The sequence below is a fragment of the Pseudopipra pipra genome, chromosome Z, assembly GCF_036250125.1.
Source record: "Pseudopipra pipra isolate bDixPip1 chromosome Z, bDixPip1.hap1, whole genome shotgun sequence".
Classification (NCBI taxonomy): domain Eukaryota; kingdom Metazoa; phylum Chordata; class Aves; order Passeriformes; family Pipridae; genus Pseudopipra; species Pseudopipra pipra.
The window spans coordinates 26266862-26292385 of NC_087581.1; the positions used below are offsets into that span (position 1 = coordinate 26266862).

Below are 25524 nucleotides of genomic sequence, written 5' to 3' on the forward strand. Positions count from 1 at the left end.
TCTGATCTGGAGCTAAGAATAAATGTAATCAGGTCTGGATATGCCTCAGTGCTTCTCAGATAGTGGATGAACAACATATAATTGTTTGATGGAAACACCAAACGATTTCACATTCCTTAGAGAAATCTTGTTGTGTTTTCATTTGATAATATACCTGCAGCAGTTACTGGAAGGGGAAAAAATGTTTTTTCTTCTTCCCAGACTAAAACTTACTAATCCATGCAATGTGTGAATCAGGTGTTAGTGCCGCTGGGAGGACTTATTCATCAAATCTGGTGTGAAAGCAATGTTGCTGCCTATTGAAGAACTTATTTTTCTAATCTGTTTTCACTTTTTAACTAGCTCACAAAGATAGCAGGAGCTTTCTGCTTTTCCAGTATGTGCTGAATCCACTACATAATTTCAGCTCAGCTCACAATAGACCAGATTTCCAATGTTCAGACAGAGTGATTTATTTTTAAGGAGGAAAACAGGAAGCAGGCAAAGTTCAGTCTCGAAGCTTCATGGAACTCTGTTTGCATTCAATAGCAACCAAAGCAGGGTATACATTGTTGTCTTCTCATAGGTATTTCTCTTGGTTTGTGTTAGCATTTGCCAAATATATCATGTGGGAGGTTTTTAAGTGTAAGTGTTAGCTATAGGCATAGATATTTAGATTTTTTTATTTCAACCTTATTTATTGCTTGGGTGCTATACCTGATTTCTGCCTTGTCAGAATTTCTTAGACTCATCACTCCTCAATTGTTGGGTTTAAACCCATGAGTTGACTTTTTGTTGTGCTAACCAGTCAGTTTTCCTTCAACCCAGCAGGTATAAGAGGGTGCAAAGAAGTATATGGATAACATTTTTTTTCTGGAAGCAACAGCAGGACAGCTTCCTCTGCAGTGATGGGGCTAGTGTGTTGTATCTTAAAGGAGGTGAGATGACAAGTTTAGCAGTTAGTTTAACAATGCATGCACACAAGTAGAGAGTGCCTATGCTGCAATCCTGAGTAACTGCTACCAGCAGACAGCATGCGTGTGTGCCACTGGCCACTTCTTAAAGTACTAATGCTCCATAACTTGTCACAGAGCCCCTAGCTTAGCTCAAGAGGAGTGCTGCCCTGTCCAGCAGGACAGAGGTCAGAGTATGCATCAAGAAATTTTTCAGTTCTTTGGCCTGCTCATTTAGGGAGAGTGTCCCACAGTCCTTTTTTTTATTTTTTTCTTCCTGTTGATACCTGATGGACTTATCTCCACTGGCATATCTTAGGAGATTGCTAGAAATTAATACTCTGGGTATATAGCAAGGAGTTGTATTTGTTTTTGTATATATTGTGGTGGTCAAGATACCTTAACAGCAAATATAATTAAAATATATATGCATATATATGTGTCATAGTTTGAAATTGGCCCCCCTGGAGAGTTCGAGGGGCTCAGAGGTGATTGGGTGCCAGGACAGTGTTCCCTGGAGAGCCAGTCACCACTCATGTCGTTCGCTTCTGCTCAGAATCATATATCACAGCACCAGAAATGGTTGGCAGTGCAGTCTTGGTTGTTTTGCTGTTGGTGTCTGCTGCGTGTAGGTGGACAAGGCCAGGGGGTGGCTGGGCTCCCTCTCTTCCCCTCCGGGGGGGAGAGGGGAGCCCTGCGACCCCCCAGCTCAGCCTTTGGCTAGAATTAGAGTCAGCATTTGGAGTGTGTGCTGTGAAGGAAGAGATTCACAGCACCTGAGGTAAGAGAAGAGAGGCAGGCTTTGCAGCCAAGCCTTCTTCCCCCTCCTTTTCTGCAGTGAAGCTGTAGAGGGGGGCTTTTCTTTCCCTCCACTGTGAGTGGAAGAAGGGCTCAGAGTTGGAGCTGAGCCAGGAGACTGGGCTGTGGAGGTAGGCCCGGCACTCAGGAGAGGAGTCCCAGGCGAAATTGGAGATGAGCCAAGAGCTCGAGAGTTTCCTGCCGAAGCTGACCGGAGGCAGCTGAGAACTGATGTGGAGGAATGAGGATTCCAGGACGCATATGCTTGATAAGCTACACTGCAGCAGCTTACGAACCGAGGTGAGACACCGAGAGGGAGAGATCACCAGCAGCAGGAGAGCAAGGACTCAAAGCTATCTTCTCGGACTTCATGAGGAGGAGAGGCTACAACAAACAACTGCTGGAACTTGGTGAGGAGGGAGTGCTCAGGAGCCCAGAACACTCCCAGAGCAAAAGACTGTGTTCATATCAGCCTTAAAGGCTGCTCCTGGACTAAAGTTAAAGAAGGGGCTTGAAAGGACTGACTGATAGTAATGTAATATATATATATATATATAGTTGCCTTTAGTTTGTATAGTATTCATTTGTGTAAATAAATGTATATACTTCCCCCTTCACCTACAGGCCTCTGGCCTGAAAGTTTCTCTCCGGTGTTAGGATAAATTGTTGAGAAGGGGTGGGGGAAGCTTGGAAGTTGGATTTTAGATTTCTAATGTAGCTCAAACTGCTACAATATGTAAGCTAGAATTAGACCTGTGGATGAAGTTGTTTCCATATTACCGTATTAAAATGACAGCAGAAAAGGCAGACTTTGCAGTATACATGGGTGGGGGCAGAAAGATACCACCAAATTATATCGATTTCAAGGAAGAAAAAAGATAATTGCAGAGTGAAGCATGCTTTGAGTCTGTAGAGAGTTCTGATTACGGGAATGCTGAGCACATATCTCCTGAAGTGGTAAACATCCTTCCAGGCCACTTGCTCCACTAAATGCCCTGGTCTTTCAGTGACAAATTTACACAGAATTCTTCAATATGGTTTCACCTTGTGGTTATCAAGCAAACTAGGTGAAAAAAATGAGTGTAATTACTCTTGCTTCCATGACAGTTAACCACATTGTGTTTTAGTTTACTAGTAAGTATATAAATGTAGGGGTTATCCATTAAAAAGGTAAAGCTAGTCTGTGGGTAGTCATGTCCACAACCCAAAATGGACTTCACTTATTTAAGTCTATAAATTGAATAACATCATAAATAGTATTGTAGGTTATGGAATGCTCCTGTAAATATTCCTTACAAGCAAGAGCATCTTAAATGTTGAGGATATGAGATGTATTTGGAGGAACAATTGATCCTGTGTTCAGGAGTTCATGAGGTTTTTTTGTGGAACCACATTATAGTAATTTTCTGAGATCCTGATAAAATCCGAAAAGCATCCTCTTGAAAGAAGTATATATTAGTTCAGGTTAAGACATTCAGATTGCAGCTGCCAAAAGCAGGAATGAGAATTATTTTTCACAGAATCATTTAGGTAAGAAAAGACTTTTGAAGTCGTTGAGTCCTACCATTAACCTAACACTGCCAAGACCACCACTAAACTATGTCCATAAATGCCACCTCTGCATACCTTTTAAATGCAGCCAGGGTTGTTGACTCAACCACTTTCTTGGGCAGCCTATTCCAGTCCTTGATAACCCTTTTGATGAAGAAATTGTCCCTAATCTCTAATCTAAACCTCCCCTAGTGCAACTTGAGGCCATTTCCTCTCATCTTGTCCCTTGTTACCTGAGAGAAGGAACTGACCCCACCTTGCTACTCCTTTCAGATAGTGCTAGAAAGCAATAATATCTCCTCTGCACCTCCCTTTCTCCAGGCTAAACAACCCCAAATCCCTCAGCTGCTCCTTATAGGACTTGTGCTCCAGGTCCTTCACCAGTTTTGTTGCCCTTTTCTGGACTTGCTCCAGCACCTCAATGTCTTTCCTGTAATGAGGGGCCCAAAACTGAACACAAGATTCAAAGTGCAGCCTCACCAGTGCCAAGTATAGGGCAATGATCCCTGTCCTAGTCCTTCTGGCCACACTATTTTTGATACAAACCAGGATGCCATTGGCCTTCCCCCAGCCTATAGCGCTGCCTGGGGTTGTTGTGACCCAGGGGCAGGACCCAGCACTTGCCCTTGTTGGACCTCATACCACTGGCCTTGGTTCATTGATCCCCCTGCAGAGCCCTCCTACCCCCCAGAAGATCAACACTCCCACCCAACCTGGTGTCTTCTGCACACTTGACTAAGGGTGCCCTCTATCCCCTTGTCCAGGTCATTGATAAAGATAATAAACAGAACTGAATATCACTGTTGACTGGCTGCCAGCTGGATGTAACTCCATTCACCACCACTCTCAAGTGAATTTTTTAACATACCAACAGTGATACCTGGAATCCTTAACAGAATGTTGCTGATACTTTTTTGAGTACCTTTCTCTGGCAATGGACCCAAGAGAGCTTTCAGTATGAAGAGAAAATAAGGAGATTAAGCTCTGTCTTTCTGTATCTGTCAACACTTTAAATTTGCCACTGTCAGGGAAAGGAGGAATAGGGCTATTGAGAACTGTGACAACTAAAGTACTTCACTGAAATTATCACAAAGGCTACAATTTCTTACAGTGTGTACCTAAATTTCACAGCATCTAAAATTGTTATCCTCTGCTATCTTTGTTAAAAAAAAAAGGCAGGTTTTAGTTGCCAGTATGATAGCAATGTAGTTTGAAAAGCTATTATTAAAAAACTCTATGTAATCCTCCACCTCTGACCTAGGCAACAAATGCTCACTTTATACCCCTACGAAGTTATGAAATAAAAGCTTCAACATCCCATGACCCACACTCTACTGTATACACATACTGTGTGTATAGAGATGCCAGTTATCCTGTCTTTCTTAATGATTGTGGTCTTACTGAGATTTTGAGTGATCCTTCCTGGCCTGGATATCTGACAGGGGTTTGAAGCTGCTTAGACATTTATAATCTTAGTAGTTGCCCAAGATGAGGTGAACTAACTGGGGTAAATTACAGGTGAAGGAGTCAGGCTGAATGCAGATTTTCCCCAGAATGGTATTATTAGACAAATGAGAAACAGAACGGGTTTACTTATCCTTCTTTGAGTTGCAGAACAAATGGGATTTAGCTGAACGGTTCTTTAAAACTTATTTCCTCCAATCTAGCTAAAGGGAATGTTAGTGGAAAACCGTAATGTTCTGTTATCTAGGTGGGACTTTCTGCATGTGCAGCTTAGAAAAGGTAGTTCACTCTTGAGGGCTGTGCATGTCAGTGCTCAGAATGTAGCTTCAAGAACAAAATCTTACTTCTTTATAAGAACTTCTCATTAATGATTTTATCTGTAACTACTGACTTTCACTGGTACAAGAAGTATATGTCTGCAGATGTGACACTCAATCAGCTTTTCAATTTCTATATATATTAATACATTTGCTACTGCTTTTGAAAAACTTGAACAATGGACATTTGGAAATACTGGACTAGTACATAAGTCTTGACAGTCCATTAATGTCCACCTGTATATAAAAAATAGAACTTTTGATTCTAGCACTAGTAATTTCCAAAGGATGCTGTGTTCTTTTGAAAACCTGTCCTACAAAGTAGATGCATATAACTTTTCATCTGTCAACCTTGTCTGGCATTATAAATGGCTAAACTCCTGACTAGTTTCCAGCATTTTTTTCCAGTGGTTTCTCTTCTATATACTTTTCTCTCTTTATCTCTTCTGACAACTCATTTCTGCTTGTCTACTTGTTCAAATCAAAGTTTTAAATAGTAGTGCTTACCTGCCTCCTTTTATCTGTGAAATATCCATTAGACTTCTGGCATACAATAATAACTTATTGTTCAATTTTGTTATAATGGCATGCAAATCTGTAAAAGTTGCTAAGGAAATTAGAGCTGTTGAATTTGCACTCTTTATGGGAAATCTGTAGATTTTGAATGCACTCCACACACGATCACCAGTGATTTTTGAGAATGTGAAATAGAAAAATAATGTATTTCTGAAGGTAACTAGAGGATAGATTTAAAATAAACTTGGTCAAAAAGTCCTCAGACCTGGTTGTGTGATGTGGGAAAAGAGATGTAATGAATTATCATAAGTTTAGCAACTTCTTAAAAAAAATTCTTAGCTGGGACAACACTGAGTCTCTGAGCTGAATAATATGCTACTCATGTTGGGCTGGTACAATTATTATTTGCAGCATTAGAAAATTGTCTTCTGTGTAGTTGAACTTACTACTCTGCAGTTTGTGTGGTGTGATCATTGACTGACAATTCTAAAAAAATTCTGGAATGCAAGAGACATGTCTCTGAGGAAAAAATCTTAGGATTCTTTTCCTGTTTTGGTAGATTTGTATAAATTGTATAGCATTTTTCATTCTTCATCTGTGAAATACTCCAGTAAGTTAAATATGTATATGTGTTTTGAAGAATTTACTTTGAGTTCATGTGAACAGAGAAATTTATTTTAACTCATATTTGTAACTGTGAACTTTTACACTAGATTTACAAGTGCTGAAACACAGAATGCTGTGCTTTTTACATGCTCGTAATTGTTTGCATCTTCCGAATACGAACTCAATGAATTCCTGTTTTTAAACCTGTGGTCTTATTAAGTTAAAATCAAACTGTTTCAAAAACAAAGACTAAGTTCTGAGACTAGAGTGGAGGGGTTCATTTCACTGTTTAACTCCTGAAGATGCAATATTCTGATTCTAATCTAAAACTTGTTTTACAGTACTACAACTCTATTGATTTAAGGGAGTTACTTTCACCATACTCCATCATGGGTAACGGGAATGATTTTTCTGTGGCTCTTGTTTTTTTTGTTTTCTATTACAGCAGAAAGACAAGCAACTTAGTAGATAAGCATAAAAAAAATAATATACAATGGAATATAGGCCTCAAATAAAAGTATTATCTTGACAACATTTCCTTGTATAATATCCTTTCCACTTTATGATGGAATGCTTTATGGATCCTTATCAAGAATGGTTTTAGATGAGTTCCAGGTAATACCCCCAAAGCTCAGCTGGAGAAACAAAATGGAAGATAATTCATTGCTTTGCAGTTTATGGTGAGATGTCTGACTTTGCAGTGAGGGATGTGAGAGACAGATATATTATACAATGCTTCTTGTGTTTGCAAAGAGAGTGTATGTCCTTGTCTGGGACCACAATGAGTACAGGTGCAATGAAGCCTGGTGGAACACGGTGAAATTCCTGGAATTGTACAGGAACCATTGAGATGAGGTGGGTCTGCTTGGAGTGGAGTACGAGTGATAATTCACTTCCAACCTCTTTTCTGAGGTAATCCAAGAATTGTAGGATTTTTTTGATTTATTAATTTATGCTAATTGTTGTGTGTATCAGAAGCAGATTATTTCTAGACTTGCTGGGGTGCAGGGGAGGAAGTGTTGGAAGAAGAAGCATTTTCCTTCATGAGTATATTACATCCTGAGGAAGGGGCAGGAGCAGCATATGAGCTGCTCTTTTTAGTCATCTGACTGTAACTGATTTACTGGGAGCCAATATACAAGTGGGCAGGATACAGGGCAGTAGTGTAGAACTCAGTCTCATCTGACTATAACATAAGCAAGGATTTTCTGCTGCACTAAAAAAGCAGCTCTTCAGAGCAAATCAGATGTCCTGGTATCCTTGGCAACTTCAGCTTCCTACTGCTGAACATTGAGTTTTGTCCCGTAAGAGTATATTGTACCTCAAATTAAGGCTTTGTCAGTGTTCTCTGTACTGCACCTTATTGTGATGCCCAGTACCACCCTGGTCATCTTAAGCTGCATTCTGCAATGTGTTTGGATTTTCTGGGCAATTCTGCTTCTATCAATTAGCAATGTGCATGTATTTGTGTTATTAATACTTTACTGAAAGGAAATGCAACTGAATGGAAAGTAAGATGTTTTGATTTATTCAAGAATGCATGATCCAATTTGTCTTCAGTTTCCTTTTGTGAAAGTATATATTCATTTTGTAAGAGAAGATTCAGTAATATTTTAAGGATAACATACATAAATTCAAAGTATTTTTATACTCTGAATTCTGTGATTCAAGGTTAAATGTGTTGAATTACAGAAAGTATTCTGGTAATCTGGTGATTTCACCAGAAAATTTTAATTCAAACCCAGAATTGCTCTCCTGGGAATTAAGTCTTCTCTTTCAAATGCTAATGCACTGTACAAATTACTGTTCCTGTTTAGATGAAAATTTGACTGTGGCAAATCAGCTACCCCTCTCCTCTTAATTCAAATTGTCTTGGAACATATGAAGCCTTATTTTGTGTTTCTAAAAATTTGCACCAACTAGTGTATGCTATCAGCTCCTGAAAGAAAAACGCAGTTTGGCAATCTGTTGAGATCAGTGGTTGTTTCAGAGAGTTTCCACAATTTATTTCTCCACTTCCACTTTAGTGGTGTTGGTAGATATATTCACTATTTGCCAGATGTGTTATGTTATTTGCTGGTATGGCTAGCTTTTCTAAATTGGAGGTGTTAGTTGTAATTGCATCAGTTGTGCTCCTTATGAAATGATCATTGGTGAGTGGGACTGTGGAAGCTTAATCACTAGCACTCTGTTGAATGTTAATATTAGTTGAAGGAATGCAGGCAGAGAAGACAACTTGCATTAAGTGCCTTTGCAGAATGGCCTTGGGAAGGCAGAAGTTCCATCTGTCAGGACTGTTCAGCCATACCTTTCCTGCCACAGCAGCCCCTTTCTCTCCTGAGTTGGTTCACCAGGAGCTAACTCTTCCTGACAGTGTGGTCACCCTGTGCTTAGTTCTGCACTCTTTCCCATCAAACCGTCTTCAGCTGGTTTCTGTCAGTAGAGAAAGCACTATCTCATCATAGGTATCCTAGTAGCAATGAGATGGGATAGTAAATTTAACTCAGGTCCTAATTTAAGGGGAAAATTTAGAACTGCAGGTTAACTGGAGTAAGCATGAGGACCATTGCTGTGCAAGCCAGATAATCAGGCCTGGATTTTTCCTACTTTTGCATGTTTTAAATCTAGGGACTAGAAACCCACTTGAAGTCTTACCAGTGAAAATCAGATGTAGTTAGTATGTTTTGTCTGTTGTGAGAAGTAACTCTTAATTTTGTCATTAACACAAGAATGCTTGTTTGCTGTAAATTGAAATGAACGTGCTATGAATTCAGTTTGCTGTGAAATGAATTTCAGTTTTTCAACTGTAAGAGGACAGAGGTGTCTTGGAGTTTTCAGTTTTGGAGGCCATGCATTAATTTCAAGTTATTTTTCAAAAACCCTGACATTTCTAGGGTAAAGGTTGAATTAAGTCATTATTATAGCTTGCTCCATGAAAATTGTATTTCGATAGACTGATACTGAAGTCTGAACTATTCTTATTTACTTAAACAATGCAGGGGATGATGGAAAATGAACAGTTTCTATTTCACAGTTTGATTTTAACAATAAGTATAAATCTGTGAACAAACACAAGATGATTGAGAGTATATGTAGATAGGAAGGATAGGAAGGCCAAGTTTCCTGCAATTACAGAGCCCAAAGTTCTCTCTCGTCAGTCTTTTCAGTATCTCTTTCTCTTTGATCTTCAAAACCTCAGGGCCAGATTATCAGCTTTCAGTCTGGCAGGAGGAGGATTAAAATATTTTGCCATGGCCCCTGTGCACTAAGGATCTGTTTCAACAGGCACATTGTGGGGCTGAAGCCAAGCTTCTGCTTACCTTCTGCATTTTGCCATTCCATCTCGCCAGGTTTCATGGACAACAGCATAGGGGAATTGGGAAGAGCTCTCCAGTACAGAAACCTGCAGCAGCACAGTGAAATGGATTCTTACACAGTGTTTCTGGAAGAGTTCTGTGGGGTCATTTCACAGAATATTCTGAGTTGGAAGGGACTAACAGGAATCACTGAGTCCAACTCTTCAAGTGAATGATTGGAATATGTCTTCCTGGACGTTGTTTTTGATCTCACATGGTACAGATATAATGAATGACTTTAAAGGATGAGAAACACATTCAGCTAAAATAATGGTTACAAATACTATTTTTGACCTGGAGAATAATGCCAGTCAGGTTCTGTGTATTTTTATATGATTCCATTAGCATTAAGTGAAATAATTTATTTTTATTAAGTTTCTGCCTATTTTATTCTGTTGCTGAATTTACAGAGTCATACAGAAAAAAAAAAGGATTAGAAGTATGTACTAGCTCACAAAACCTGTTGCAAGAGCCAAGTTTAACCACTTTAGACCTGTATTGTTTATGTCAACTATACCATCAATGGTATTTGACAAGAATTTGAATAAACAATGAGGCCTTTTGTGCTTTGTTTTGGAAACAAAGCATATCAGGAAGTAAAACCCAGGAGTGTCAAGGAGATGCAGAAACTTGTTGAGGAAAATACTGTAATTTTAATACAATTTAAAAAAACATGAAAACCAAAAAACCAAAAGTAATTTATTTTGAATACAGTCTAAACCAGAGTGATTTGAAAAATAATAAAGTTCAGGGCTTTGTCTGCCAGTTAAAAAGATAAACAATTATATTAGTGTTGAGGAAAATAAAATGGTAGCTCCTGAGATTGTTCATGGGATTGTGATTATGCAGTTAAAACACTCTTCTGAAAAAAGGTGCCACCCTGATTATGTTTGCTGTCTTGGTTAATGCTTGATGACAGCTGAATGCTCTGTGTTGTGGATTTTCTAGAGTCATCCCCATGGAAATGGGTAGAAGCATGTTATGGGTATGGTAGACTTGAAAATTATTTAACAAATTTCAAAGGAATGAAATGGTTCAGAAAAGGAAGAGGCTACTCTGCCTGTCTAAAAATTTACTTTAAATTATGCCAGTTGATGAATATAAACCTCAGGTTTGCAAACAGTGCTATAAGAGAAAAATGTATACTTATTCAGATGGGTTAGTGGTGAATATGAGTGATCTTCAGGAGGGAACCACTTGCAGAGAATATTTCCATTTAATACTGTATGCCATGGATTTATTTTTCTTCAACACCTTTCCAAGTTGTTTGCCTTATCTTTTTATACATGTATCTTTCTATACATGGAAAAAGAAATCTCAATTCTTTATTGTATTGTTTATAGCTTTAGAGAAAGGTCTTCAGACTTGCTACGTATGGATTGTGAATATCTTTAACCTTACAATGTTTTATTCTTCTCCACGATAGTAAGCCCACTGTAGGAGCATAGAAGTGAGAACTGCATTTAGTAATCTCCCACAGAAAATATTCTGATCTGATCAAAATGAGTATTGAGTTTCTTCATCCTAATCAAAGGAGTTCTACAGAATGCTCATGCAAAAGCATGACCAGGAGGCAAAAGCAGCTTTTAAAACAAGCTTAATAGTCTAGGTTATCAATTGCAGGGTAGAACTGGGCATCTTCATCATCACAACTCTTCTGTCTTCTCTCGAGTCAGGGTAGATCACATCATCAAAACTTGGCAAGTTTGATGGAGTTGACCCCTAGTTTGAATAGACAAGTATTGGTGTTTTTCTATTTGAATATGATTGTTTTCTGCAGCAATTTTAAACATTTGGCTACTGTAGGCTTTACACCTCCTCTAAAAGATGCCATATGGGCCACATTTTCCTATTTTCAAACATGTTCTTGAGATGCAATGACCAATGTTATTGCTATGCTATTAAATAAAATATTACTGTTTATGAACAATACTTTTAAATTAATTGATCCCTTCTTCACCAATCATGTTCTACATTCACCAAAGACTGAATCAGATTTGAAAGGATGGGATTCCATTTACGCTCCATAAAGATCAGACACTGAGCTATAAGCTGACTGTTGAAAGGCAGAAAAGTGTACAAGCTAAAACTTTTCCTGCTGCTAGAGTCAGGAGGAATGAAGTAGTGAGGATTTTGTGCATGCAGAATATTAAGAAATGTTTTTGAGAGCTTTTTGATTTTTTATGTATTGAACTTGAGAAGAATTTTTTTAAAGTGTTATTAAATACTTTTTGCAGTCTCTACATCTTTTTTGTTCAACTACTGCCTTCCTCACTGGGCAAAAATCCCTCAAACTGAAAACTTTCTGTGTTTTTTTTAATTAAATACTCATACATTCTAGTTTGGCCATGCCAATATTTTCTAAGATTTCCTCACTGTCTAGCTTTCTGTCAGGCCAGAGACTCTGTAAATTAGCATTGACTGATATTTGTAGTCACAGAATAATTTCACATTTTTCTACTGTAATCTTGACATAAAAGGCTACTGTATCCTTTATAGTATTGATTTAACTTCCAGGCTTCTTTTAGCCAGTTCCTGAAGATATGAGCCAGTTTATCTCTACTGACTTCAAGAATTGCACCACAGCATTTTCTCTTTCCTCTGAATTCAGTAATGAACGTAGGATCAGAGAATGGCTTGAGTTGAAAGGGAGTTTAAAGACCGTCTAGTTCCACCTCCCCTACCATGGGCAGGAATGCCACTCACTAGACCAGGTTGCTCAGAGCCCCATATAGCCTGGCCTTGAACAATTCCAGGGATTGAGCATCCACAACATCCTAACATCTAATCTAAATCCCTACTCTTTTAGAATTTAAAAGTGTTTCCCTTTATCCTGTCACTATCTGTGCCTGTAAAAGGTTGCTCAGTCTCTTTTTTATGTCTCCTTCAAGTGCTGCAAGGCTGCTATGAGGTCTCCCCCAAGCTTTCTCTACTTCAGGCTGAACAGCCCCAGGTCTCTCAGCCTGTCTTCATAGGAGGGGTCTCCAGCCCCCTCCTCACAAAGATGATCATCTTTGTGACCCTCCTCTGGACCCTCTCCAATAGACTCATATATTTCCTCTGCTGGGGGCCCCAGCATTGGACACATTACTCCAGGTGGTGGCTCACGAGGACAGAGTAGAGGGACAGAATCACCTCCCTAGATTTGATGGCCACTCCTCTTTTGATTCAGCCCAGGATATGGTTGGCCTGTTGGGCTGTGAGCACACACTTGGCTCATGTCCAGCTTTTCATCCATGAGTCCTTCTTTGCAGGGCTGCTCAAAATAAGTTTTTCTTTCAGTCTGTGTTCACGTCTGGGATTGCCCCAGTCTAGGTACAGCATCTTGCACTTGGCCTTGTGTAACTTTGTGAGGTTCTCTTGGGCCCACTTCTGAAGTCTGTCAAGGTCCCTCTGGATGGCATCTTGTTCTGTTGTGTCTACTGCACCACTCAGCTTGGTGTCATCGGCAAACTTGTTGAGGGTGCACTTGATGCCAGTGTTTATGTTGTTGATAAAGATACTAAAGAGCACCAGTCCCAAGACAGGGTAACAATAACAATGCTAATGACAGAGGGTACAAGAAAAGAAATAATTCACACAAAATCACCCCTTCCTGCCCCCCCTTCCCTCCTTTCCCCTGCCCCCGTGAGGTGGTATAGAATAACCTCTGGGCCCTAGCCATGCCTCTTCCTGACTACTGCAGTAATTGACCCTGTCCTGGCCAGAACCAGCACACCATCACAGAAGGCCACTAGATTGGTCAGGCGTGCTGTCTGTCTAGGATCTCCTCCTTGCCATGCACGTGCCTTAACATTTCTTCAATGAGGATCTGCTCCATGATATTCTGGGGCACAGAGGTGAGGCTCACAGGCCTGTATTTTCCTGTCTCTAGTTTCTCCTCATTTTAAAAATAGGCATAATGTTTCCCTTTTTCCGGTCACTGACAACCTTGTCTGACTGCTGTGAATTTTCAAATATGACAGTGTGGCTTGGCAAAAGCACCAGCCAGTTCCCTCAGGACCTTGGGTTGCATCTCATCAGGCCCACAGACTTGTACCTATTCAATTTCACCAAGTAGACACAAACCTGCGCTTTACTTACAGTAGGAGGAGCTTTGCTCCTCCAACCTCCTCTAGAGGTTCAGGAGTAGATATTTGTTTTCATTGTGGCTCATTTGGATCAAATCTAAGAGAAGTCAAAAGTCTGTTACATTCTTATAACTTTGAAAATAACTGTTGAATTTGAAATAGCTGAATTAATAACCTCATAGTCCAGCAAAACATTGTCAAAATAAAATCGTAGATATCCAAGGTGCATCATTTTCTCACAGCTTGGGAGAATAGTCTCAGTAGTTCATAAAACCAGAATATCAATTACATCAGAATACCTATAATTTTTAGCCTTGATTTAGGAAAGCATTTGAACATATCTGTTTAAACTTTTTAAAAATTAAGATATTTTCTTCAAGTGTCAATGGCTGTATTCAAATTATGGGAATCTTGCAATGTTTCAAGTTCCTGGATTTGAGTTCATGCTTCAGGTGCAGACTTCCTTTTATTTTCCTAGTGTGGCTCCACAGTTGTTCCTAATCTGTGTCAACCATCACCATCCTGCCACTGCAACTGGATTTGTTATTTGCAAATTCTCTCTCCAGCCTAAATGAACCATATCAACCTCTCTGGTAGAAACAAGGGAATATCAGAAGAAAAATAGAAGAAATGTCTTCTTTATCTGGAGTGCTGTACATGTGAATTCCTAAGTGACAGCATAGAAGACAAACCCAGTATTTCAGCATATTTTTCTAACATCTATTGCAAATAGATTGCTCACTATATTAGTTTAGTGTATAAAATGAATCCCAGAATAAATGTTTCTACACCCAAAAAGTACCACCTTCATTAAACAAGAAAACTTTCAGAAGTGTTATTATTTACAGGTTTTTACTCATAGAGTGTCTTTTTGAATGGCTGTAAATGTAATATTGATGAGACTGTATCTGCAATAACATGTCAAGTTATGGACTCACCTGTACAAGAAGGACGTGGACAAAGAGGAGCAAATACAGTAAAAGGATATGAAAGTGATGGAGGAACTGGAGCATTTCTCATGAGGGGGGTGACAGAGCTGCGACTGTTCAGCCTAGAGAACAGTGGACTCAGAAGAATCTTATCCAAGTGTATAAATATGGGATGGGGGAAGTAAAGAGAATGAAGCCACACACTTCTGAGTGATGCAGAGTGACAGGATGAAAGGCAACAGGTACCAACTGAAATACAGGAAATTCCTCAACACAAAATTTTTCTTCACTTAAGAAGACTTTTTCACAGTGAGGGTTGATGAATGCTGGACTAATTGCCTGGGGAGGCCTTGAAGTGTTCATTGTTAAAGATAGCTAGTCATGGTTGGAGCTGGGCTCTGAGCTGTGACAGTGGGAATGTGAAACTGGGCACTTAAGTTAATAGGATTTTCAGTGCAGATGGACATGATTTTGTCCATTTCTGTGAAGAAGAAAATACGGTATGTAATTGAACAGGTTTATAAGCTGAATGTAGATTGAACTTACACTATATGTTATTTGCAGCTGGTGTATGGGAATGTTTGAAGGATTGCCATATTCTGCTGTCTGACTTTTCATTATATGATTGAGAAAAGTGAGTTTGCATTTTTGCAGTTTCCTCAGTCTAAGAAATTTGTCTAATCATTCCCAAGAAGAAAATTGTAAGAATTATTTGTACAGTAAAAAGAAATCTGAAATGATTATGCTCCCATGAAAATAAAAAGTAGGAGCTCTGGTAGAGATCAACAAAAACTAGTATGAGTTTCCAAAACATTGTTTCTTAGACTAAGACATTGCGATGATACATGAAGAATGGGATTGTTATTTGTCTAGTTATTTGCATGGGAACTCTAATTTTCCGTATGAGCAATTCCATTAGCTATTCTAGAGAGGCTGTGAGATTTTTTTCTTGTGCAAGGTGCAAAGGGAGCAATTCACGCTGGGCTTTTGTTCTTGGAAAATTAATGTTAGGCTTGACATTGTTGATAGATTGTTTGTTTTCAGGAAATTTTCTCTATTCCATGATGCATTTTAAAAGTTTGTTTCAAGACACTTAGCCAAGAACCTTTTTTGCACTTTTGCAAGAAATAGATAGTGGAAGAAGTATCATAAGTAACCATTTTGACAGTCATCACTGAGAAGAGAGCATTAAAAATACAGTCTCATTTAATTTATTGTCAGAGCTATGATAGTATTTAGCAATCCCTGTCCCCTGTGAAGTCATAATTATTCCACTGCAGCAGCCATCCTTTCCTTCTCCCCCTGCCTCTCCTAGAAATATTGGGAAAGGTAATACAGTAATGCCATCTACTATTCCAAATATATGCTGAAGTTGAACAAATATATCTCTCTGTGTTTGTCACAGCGACCTCTGTCAGACAAACACAGAGGGCATACTTTAAATCTGTCCCCTTTACACAGCACTCGAGGAGCGACAGAGACTGTACTGACATGGAGGAAAGTGTGTTTCTGTGAAAATCCAGCTTTTAGTTTCTTTTATCCTGTGTTGAATCAAGTTCATGGATTAAGATACATGTGGTTAAAATCCATTTGTAAATGGATTTGGCTAGAATGATATATAACAAGGTAATGTCCCAGTAAGAATCACTGTGGTGCACTTTTGCTCCCACATTTTAAATTCTTTGTCATGATGATTATTTCACTAAGTCCTTATACCTGAGTCCTTGTCTTTATCTTTTTTCTTCCCATCTAGACCTCTTATCAGTTAGCTCAGATAATATGGTCACTGAGTAAGTCCTCTCACACCTAGGAGAATATCACTAAATTAGTGCTGATTTACATGACTAGTCTTATGATGTAGTCACTATGAAGTAGAGATACCTTTGTTGGCGTGAGTGTTTGTCAGAGATAGCTTCCAAAGAATTGGTGAGTCCAGATATGACCCAATCCTTTTCTGGTCCTTTTTTTCCTCAAGCGGACAGTTGCTCTTATGGGTGTCTGGTCAGTGTGCTCTGAAAATGAGTCACTTAGGTCATACTGAGCCATATGGGGCAAAAGAAACCATTAATGATGCAGTTACTGGTGCTATGACATGCTGAACAAGTCAGGCACAAAATTTGGCCAAAACACTGGAAAAAAATGCTTCATATGTTACGGAAAAAAAATTTTCCACCAAATTTTTCTTTGTCAGTGTTTGGATTCTTTCAATGTTTCTCCTTCAGCTAAGCAAAGAACTCATTGGTGTTCTCACTATTTATGGTTTGATCCATGTATGTTTTGGTCAGCAGAATTAATATGTAACAAAAATGTGCTGTGGTTAACAAAACGTGTTACTTGAATATGTAAAAGAGAAAGTGTTGCACATATGCAATTGCCTTTTAGTGATTCTTATTTTCAATGTGCATTAGAAATTAATTTTGGTGGAAGTGTATCACAGTTGCTGGTAGCTATCTGATTTATGCATATGTTGCCTTGCCAATGCAGCATCAAGCTTAAAAGAGAGTGTTTCTTTGGTCAGTATTTCATTTTCATGAAGGCTAACATTAGCATTAGCCTATTAGTAGGATTATAAAACTTGAAACACACATGGTAATAAATCTCCTCCAATTACCAAGTTGTAAAAAGCAGTTTACTGCTAATTTCAGTGCAGTGGCTCACTCACTGATTGGAGAATCCATCCTTCTTTGTAAATAGAGCAGAGATTGCCTAAGGCTGGGTCCACCTGCAGAGGGAGAGGTTGTCCAAGTGAAATGGCCTGATGGAAAAGTGTATGATGTGAAGTATCTGGGAACAAACACAACTTATATGTATCAGGTGAGTATCTATATTTATTACCGTATGCTTGCTTTTCAGATGTCTTTATTGTAAATTGCTCATTTGGCTCTAGCATTGGAGCGGCCAGCCACACCTTCAAAGATGCAGAGGGCTGAAGTTTGAACTCTTATTGTAACTCTTAATGCATTTAAATTAATATATAGAACTGTCTAAGCCAGTAGCAAATGCTGTGCACTCTTTGGGAGTTGAAGTTTCATTTGTTGTTACAAAATCAATAAAATTGTTTAATAAGAAATCAGGTGAACAGGTGGAACATTAAAATTGATACATTATATTTATTATTTTCTGCAGGTTATTTACTTTTATGTCAGGTAATTGTATGATTAATGATATAAAATTAAATATTGGTATGTGCCTACAATGAACCATTTCATAAGAGGATGGAAGAGAGGACAGTAAAAAGAAGAGCATAAATAGGCCCACTTTCTTTTTTCTGAGGCACTTATGAATTAATTAATCTAAGGAGCATTGTATCCTCAGCAAAGGCAAAAGGGAACTGAACAGTGAAGGCAAGGCTAAAAAGCTGACTTCTGATTTCAGTCACAATAATTGTTTTTTTTATGTGCTTGCCTTTGAGAAAAATCAGTCAGCAGCTTTGAGTACCCTGGTGAATGGTAGAAACTGCAATAAAACAATCACAATAATAATAGCACTTCTGAAAGAATGAGAATCTAGATACATTTCATTTATATATATATATGTAATAATTTTCACTTATGTAACTCCTTTCATCAAAGGGCCTCACATTACTGTACCAAAATGGCAAATTTACTCTTATATCTGTAGATAAATTAAAGCACAGGGAAACTAAATGACTTGCTGCATTGACCTTCTCACTTTCCCAGTGACTTGCAATTGAACTTGAGTCCTCAAATACCTAATCCCTTGAGGGGATCTGAATCTTAGCTCTTCCCTTGTATTTTGCAGCTGTGTTCTGTTGTGAAGGTGGAAAGTTCTTTATAAAGTATGAATATTATTGTTCTATAGTAACATTAATCTTCAAATAATTTAGTTTTATGAACAGTTGGTCTTTGAGGAATACTGTGAGATAGATTAGATGAATGTTATTATCTTTCATATTTGAAGGAATATGACATAAACAACTTTGTCTTATTTTAGACCTCTTGAACAACATGATGAAATCAATTTTGTTTAAAGAAAATGGATAAGCATTTGGAGGTTCAGCAAGATTTAGAGTTCCTCAGTATAACAGACGTGTGGGAGATTACTGTAAATTGCCTTGTAACAACCTCTATCATGGGGGGGGAAATGACAAAGTTTAAAGGTTAGAGGCAGTCCAGGTTGCAACACATAGGACTGTGGAGACAGTCAGGCGTTTCAGTCTTCAGGATGCATAGGAGGCTGCCACAGGTTACAGAAAGTCTATGAAGTGGTTGGTGCAAGGTTAACTTCAAGACATATTAATTGTTCTTCCTATGGTCTTTCTGCAGTCTGTCTGAAAGCTCCCAGGGCCCATGCATACTCCAATTTTCTTCTGGTGTGATCTCTGTTGCAGACTCTTACTGAGCCTTCTGAGTGATCTCTTAGATCTAATAAGGCAAACCTGGATAAATCTGTGAATTTTCCTCGTGTTTGTGAAACATTTGTACTAAACGTGCCGATACTTGAACATGCAGGAGTTATGACACAATGCACTACAATTTGTGTCATCCAGTTTGACATTTGCCAGCCTTTGACACCTAAGCAGGTGTTCAACTGAAATTGTTAATATGTTCTAAATTGATTTTGTGATCATTTCTGATATTGAGGTTCACTAATAAGGTTTGAGTTTCATTTGAGATTATTAAATTATCCATTCACTCTATTAATTGCTTTCTAACAGTTTCAACTCTCCTTGTAATCTGTGATGGTCTAATAAAATGAAATCTCACGGAGAGAATAACATACTACACAGGCACAGTACAGCAGCAGAAGTCTAAATAAAATAACTTGCTTGATAAAATTGATGATTTGAAATGTAGGATCTGCAACTGAATTAAATTGAAGCTATTAGAGATGATGGGTTTATAGTTTGCATGAAAGTCTTAGAGAAGCTCTTGTTGTGTTTGCTGCCAAGGGCAGGCAAGTTATATCCAGTGTGATATGCTGAATTAAAGCTGAAGAACTTCCAGTTACTCTTCATTGTAAATGTGCAATATATTTCATAGTGGAAGCATGACAGATTCTCTGGTATGGAGCAGTTTCATCCTACTGCATACTACAAGTGAAAACAAATGCATTGACCATTCAGGAGTGGATTTTATGATCACATGGAGTGGCAGAGTTCATTTCCTACCCAGTTCTTCCACTAGTGATGCAAAAATCGTTATTACCAACTGTATTATGCGAAAATGTACTACCAAATGTATTGTGCAGGAAAGGAGCAGGAATAGCAGAAAGACTGTTCCTGCATCCTGGTGAAAAATACCTAATCTGCCATCATTTTATTAAACAAGCTTAAGGCAAATTGGCTGTTAATTTCCTATAACATACTGCTGACAGACTAGGCCTGTGAGGTTAGTAACAGAAACAGAGAAGAGCAAGGATGACTTCTGTGACTTTGTTATCCATCCGTGTACTCTGTGCATTTTAAATGCATACCAGATTTGTGCATCCCTGTTAGTTGCAGTGAAAGAAATTGCTTTTAAAGAAGCTAATAGATCATAGTGTGTATCCTGGCTTTTGAGAATGGATATATTATATCTGATTTTTCAGCTGTTCACGATTAATCTGACATATCCAAGCTTTTAATTTTAAACTACAAACCCAGTCCATTTACAAGATCAAATGCATGATTTTTCAGTTTTATCTGTAATAATACTTTTGATAAGTCATTGTTCTCTTATGTTTGTATTTGGACTTATTTTTCTAGTCAAGTGTTCTGTTGACATTTATTGGTCTCATAAAGTCAAGGAAGGATGTGGAATGGGACTTCTTCTAATTTTATACCAAACTTTAAAGTACAGTTTCTGTAGGAGCTAAAACTGCAGTCACAGATAATAGCTGAAATTCACAATTGTTAGGTTAAGTATTAAAATAGAAAAAAAAATCAGCAGCTACTGAAAAGGCTTAAATGCTTCAAAGCCTCAGCATTTTAACATTCCCCACACCTAGTTACATTTCCTTTCTCATTTTCTGCTAACGGGGTTCATATTGGATTAAATCTAAACCTAAGCATGATAAAGCTTTTCATCTTCTGAACAGAGCATTTAGAAGAAATTCCATCAGATTCAATAAAATTCTGTTAACTGGTATTTCCTTAGTTGTCACTCACACTTTCTTTTGACGTGGTCTTCCTCAACCTTGAATCACAGGATGTTAAAATTAATTTTTTATTTATTAGAAGCAAGTAAAAAATTAGAGACAAAAAGAACACGAAGACATTTTAGTATGTCACTCCTACCTGTCTTGTTACTGTTCAGCATTCCTAACCTTAACAAATTTTACTTTATTGTATTTGTGTCCGTGCTGATTTTGAAGACTCTTTGCTTAGATATTAATTTCAATTTAAGAATGTGTTGCATTTCCCAAGAAATAACTTTTTTTTATGTTTTAACCTAATTTTGCTGCCCTAAAATAGATAGTAAAATATTTTTATATACATCTTTTCTGTTTACGTATGTATTTTTATGTGAAGACATTTCCAGAAGCTTGCTGCAAGATTTAAATTATGATTTTATTTTTAAATACCCATTTTTTCAATTAGGTTGAGTTTGAAGATGGTTCTCAAATAGTAATGAAGAGAGAAGAAATATATACACTAGATGAAGAGCTTCCTAAGAGAGTAAAAGCACGTCTTGTGAGTATTTACTGATAAATGCTTTATAATGTATATATGCTTAAAATGCCAATAACACTATCCTTGGCTTTTTTTTGGATTTTTAGTTTAAGCTGGACAAGTGTTTTGTGAGCCTATACTAATAAGAGTGGCTAAATCAGCACAATTAGGAGACGTGTCCATTTGCTAGTGAGAATGGTTAGTTGTTCTTCCAATACAGGCAAATGCAGTCGTCGAACATAATTCTTTTCTCCTAAGAGGGACATCATGTTTAATCATCTGTCAGATCATGAATGATCAAGTTAGTAAACATTCAAATTGACAGACATTCTGTTCTTTCAGTATGCTTATAACATGTATAGTTTTTAAAAAAACTTTCCAGCTTCTCAGACCTTTGTGATTTTAAAAGCCTTGAATTTAATAAAAATGCACTTAACTTCATGTAAGAAACAATGTGACTGATCAGAACTCATTATTGTCACTGGCAGGACTCACTAGCAGGACTCACTGGCAGACATTTTACTAGTCTTTGGTTTAAAACCAAATCTTTGCTACTTTTTTAAGTTTCCTGCAGTTTCAAACAACATCCACCATTTTTATGTATGTATGTAATTTTTATGTATGTATGTCATGTGAGAAAGTGTTGGGGTTCACAAAGACCATGACACTTAAAGCTTGAAAAGGGAAAGTTCTTTCATACACTTATTAGAGGAGGTGACTGCTTTTACCTGTCTTAGGGCACTGCTTTCTAATGCAAAATGCAGTGGTCAGATATTCTTGATTAAGAAACCTTTTTCTTGATGAATTTGGGATAAGTGCAGAAATCTTTCAGTGTTCTGACTGTCTAGGGTTAAGATAGATGTCTTGGAAAATGTTAAATGAACCATCTGGTTATATTTAATGGGATTTTTCATTATACTCGGAAAGCATACCATTGCCATTTTTTTGTTTTAGAGACTACATGGAAGAACCATCTCTAATTAACTGCATGCTCTGTAGAATGCAAATTGTTGCATTTCATTCAGGATAATAATAATTGGGTTTAAGCTATTGGTTTTTAAATGTATTTTTACAACTCAGTATTTCTTTCTTTCTTTTTTATTTGACACCATTAACTTCATTGGTTAGCTGTAGCTTAAAAACATTAAATTTGGTCAACTGAATAAAACACACTACAGCCAGTGCATGATTTTCTTTGCATGATTTTCTGCTAGTGCATTTTCTGTTTTTCTGCTAGTGATTTTCTACTACTTTGCACAATTTTCTACTAGTGCCTCTGATTCTAGAAATATGTAGGTTAGTCCTACAAGTGTGCCCAACACTTCCTTCCCCTCCTCATGCTGAACATAGTGGAAGTTAAACACAACTTATGATACTGTTTCTGTCTATTGAAAGAAATTATACCAGTTCCTTCTAAGTGATGCTTTTCTCCAGCAGTGAAAGTTGGTCCAAAATATTCTGCCTTTGGTTTTTGCCAAGTGGCTTGCTGTTTGTTGCCCCACTGCTGTGTTAATGTTGTTTCCCAGCTGTTTAAGTTTGCTGACAAATAACCAAACGGTAACCCTGATTCTTTGCAAGTTAGGCAGTGTGCGGGTCTCTTTTCAGGGGTCCATGCCATTGTACCTTGCATTTAAAACATTTCTGAATGACACAAAGTGGTGAATAATACTTGATACTGCTAGGATCACACCTGCCCAACAGTTGCATTGCTTCTGTGTTGCGTTGCTTCTGTTTTTTTTTTTCACCTAGAATTAGAAGGATTGTGTGGTTTCTAGATAAAAGCCAAAACTACCAACTGGTGTTAGTGACATGTTTCTAAGGAACACTATAGACTTAGAGAATTAAATAATGAATGGTACATCCAAAATATGGAAAAGTTAAAATTGTATTTATATGTATGTGTAATTAGTGTCTGGTTTTAGTCTACAGCCTCTGACATGAGATTTGAAGACACATTTTATGGATCAGATATTATCTTGGGAGAGAAGAAGAGGCAGAGAGTATTGAGTTCTCGCTTTCAGAATGAATATGTGGATGATCCAGGATACCGCACATTCTTAAAAAACTCATTCCAGAAGAAATGCCAGAAGGGGCTATAAAGGCAGCAGATGAAGAGAGAGGGATGTTGCTTAAAAAGCATGCAGCATTATTTGCAATTGGTTTTTGTTTAATTGAACACTCTGTTCTCCATTCAACTAATCTATACACTGTCCTCATAAACTGAAGTACTTGAGTTCTGATTTCTTCAGTTAATGTATTAAAGATTTTGTAATGTTTTGCATTATAGAACTAGGGGGAAAACCAAGAGAGATTACGAAAGGACGTACTGAAGAAAAGTTTCGGTCCTGCTGTCCTAGGTTTTTTGCAGAGGGATGGAGCCGAGATCTGTGAGGGTGTGGCTAAATTGCTGTTCTGTACCACCCACTTCAACTGTGGGGGGTGCGACGGGGGAAGAACAGAAGGCGTGCACATAGGAAGTACGCTGTATTCATTATGTTTCTTCCCTGGGGAAGCTGCTGGTGCCAGCACTGTGGACTCTAAAAAGCAGTGAACACAGCCAAGATGCGGCTCCAGAAAAACTGCGCTTGCAGCTGAGATGCAATTCCAAAGAGGTGGCACCACGCAGATTTGAACCTGCAGAGCAGAGCACTCTGAAGCAGCCAGTGTGGCACAGCAGAGACAATCTGGCTTTTGTCATAGTTTTTTGTTTTCCTGGGCTCAGGGATGGGGAATGCTGGCTGTGGAGAGTATCCACCACCTTGTCTTTCTCCCAGGAGGCTATGTGGTGCCACCTATGGAGAGCGTCCACCACCTGGCCTTTGTCTTGGTGGCCTCGTGGAACTAAGTCAAGGTAGTGAACACCTCTCATGTGTAAAGCACCTTTTCTGTACTTTTGTCATTAATATTTTTCTGTTACTGCATGTTTCTTATTGCACTGCTGTTTGTTTTAAGTAAATTGTTACCTCAGCCCATAGTCTCTGCCTTTGTCCCTCTCTCACCTGAGGGTGGTGAGGGCAAGAAGAGCAGCTTATTTGGAGTTCAATTCCCAGCTTGTTTTTTAAACTACCACACCTGCTCACATTGAAATAAGTGGTAAAATTCCCTTTGAATTATAAGAAGAGATTCACATTCTGAAAAGGAGACATTTTAGTAAACAGAGGTAATGTCAGTGGCTCATTTTTTTCTGCACCTAAGTTCAATAATAACAGTTTTTATAAAACATTTTTAAAACAAATACAGATATATTCAGTACTGAGACAAACAAAGGCTGTGCTTACTTTGTACAGTGCTTTTACACATATGTGTCCCTACTGTTTTCAGTAGGGTTTGATAGGGACTCAGCTATTGACTTAGATATTTTTGGCTTTTAGGAAAGATATCTGCAGCACAGCAAGGATGTTTTGTATATTTAAAGAGAGATTTTGGCAGTTATTTTTGAACATGTTTTTCATAGGGTCTATTAATAATAGCTATTTGTTAAATACAAATTTCTTTCACTATGTGTATGAAAAATTAGGGTTCAAATATAACAGCCTAATTTTGACTGAATATATTATGGTCTATCTTTTAAAATAAAGTTCTCACAACATAATCATGTTTTAAAATAAATAAATAAATGAATAGATAAATACTGTCCTTTTACTTGCAACATTTTGTCTGTTGATGTGATTTTCAATCCTAAAGGAATCAAGAAACTTCATTATATGCTGTATTTTCCTGAACACAACAGATAATACACACAGTCACATAGCTTGATGTTAAAATGCAAACTTGATAAATACTGTACTTTCATTTCTTATTGTTTTATTTCCCTTCAGTCTTTGGGATCCTGACCTTTTTGGATGTTTCATGGAAAGCAGAAAGTCTGAATTTGTCTGAACACTTGGGTATGTGAAGCTAGAGGAGAGCTTTATCAAAATGACATCATCTGTTCCTTGTAAATTGGACAGTCAGCAGGATTTCTGACTGTCTGCCACAGAAAAAAGAGCCCTCTCAAAATCCAATTTAAATTGAGCACTGCTGTTTCTAGGGTTCTACTTGCAAAAAAACTTGACTATATGGACCCAAAGATTTTGTCATTACAAACCCAGTCTTCTACATGCTGAGGCACACATATCTTTGTCTCACTGAAGCCTTTGCATGACTATTCTTATTTTTTCGAGTGGACAATGAAATCTTTTCAATTACTATGTGACACCTCAATTGATAACATAAGTTTTCTTAAGTGTTATATTGTCTATCTTTCCTTGTATTATGAAATCACTCAGAATCCCTTTAGTCTAAGAAATTGCTTAGCTGTGACAATTGGAATGTATATCTAATTGACAACTCTTTCTCTAAAGGCAATGGGTTGTGGTGGGTGCTGTCAGAC

The 25524-nt window shown here is 37.9% G+C and overlaps 1 protein-coding gene across 2 annotated transcripts in view; it reads left to right on the forward strand.

Moving 5' to 3' along the window:
- KDM4C (lysine demethylase 4C) overlaps window positions 1-23301 on the forward strand; it is a 256405-nt gene extending 233104 nt beyond the window's left edge. For both annotated transcript variants that reach the window (XM_064641938.1, XM_064641937.1), the window contains 3 exons: window positions 17234-17353; window positions 21081-21173; window positions 23075-23301. In XM_064641938.1, the coding sequence (XP_064498008.1) occupies window positions 17234-17353; window positions 21081-21173; window positions 23075-23251 (390 nt within the window). In that variant the 3' untranslated portion in view covers window positions 23252-23301. The remainder of the gene's footprint in view (window positions 1-17233; window positions 17354-21080; window positions 21174-23074) is intronic.
- Window positions 23302-25524: the final 2223 nt, after the last annotated feature.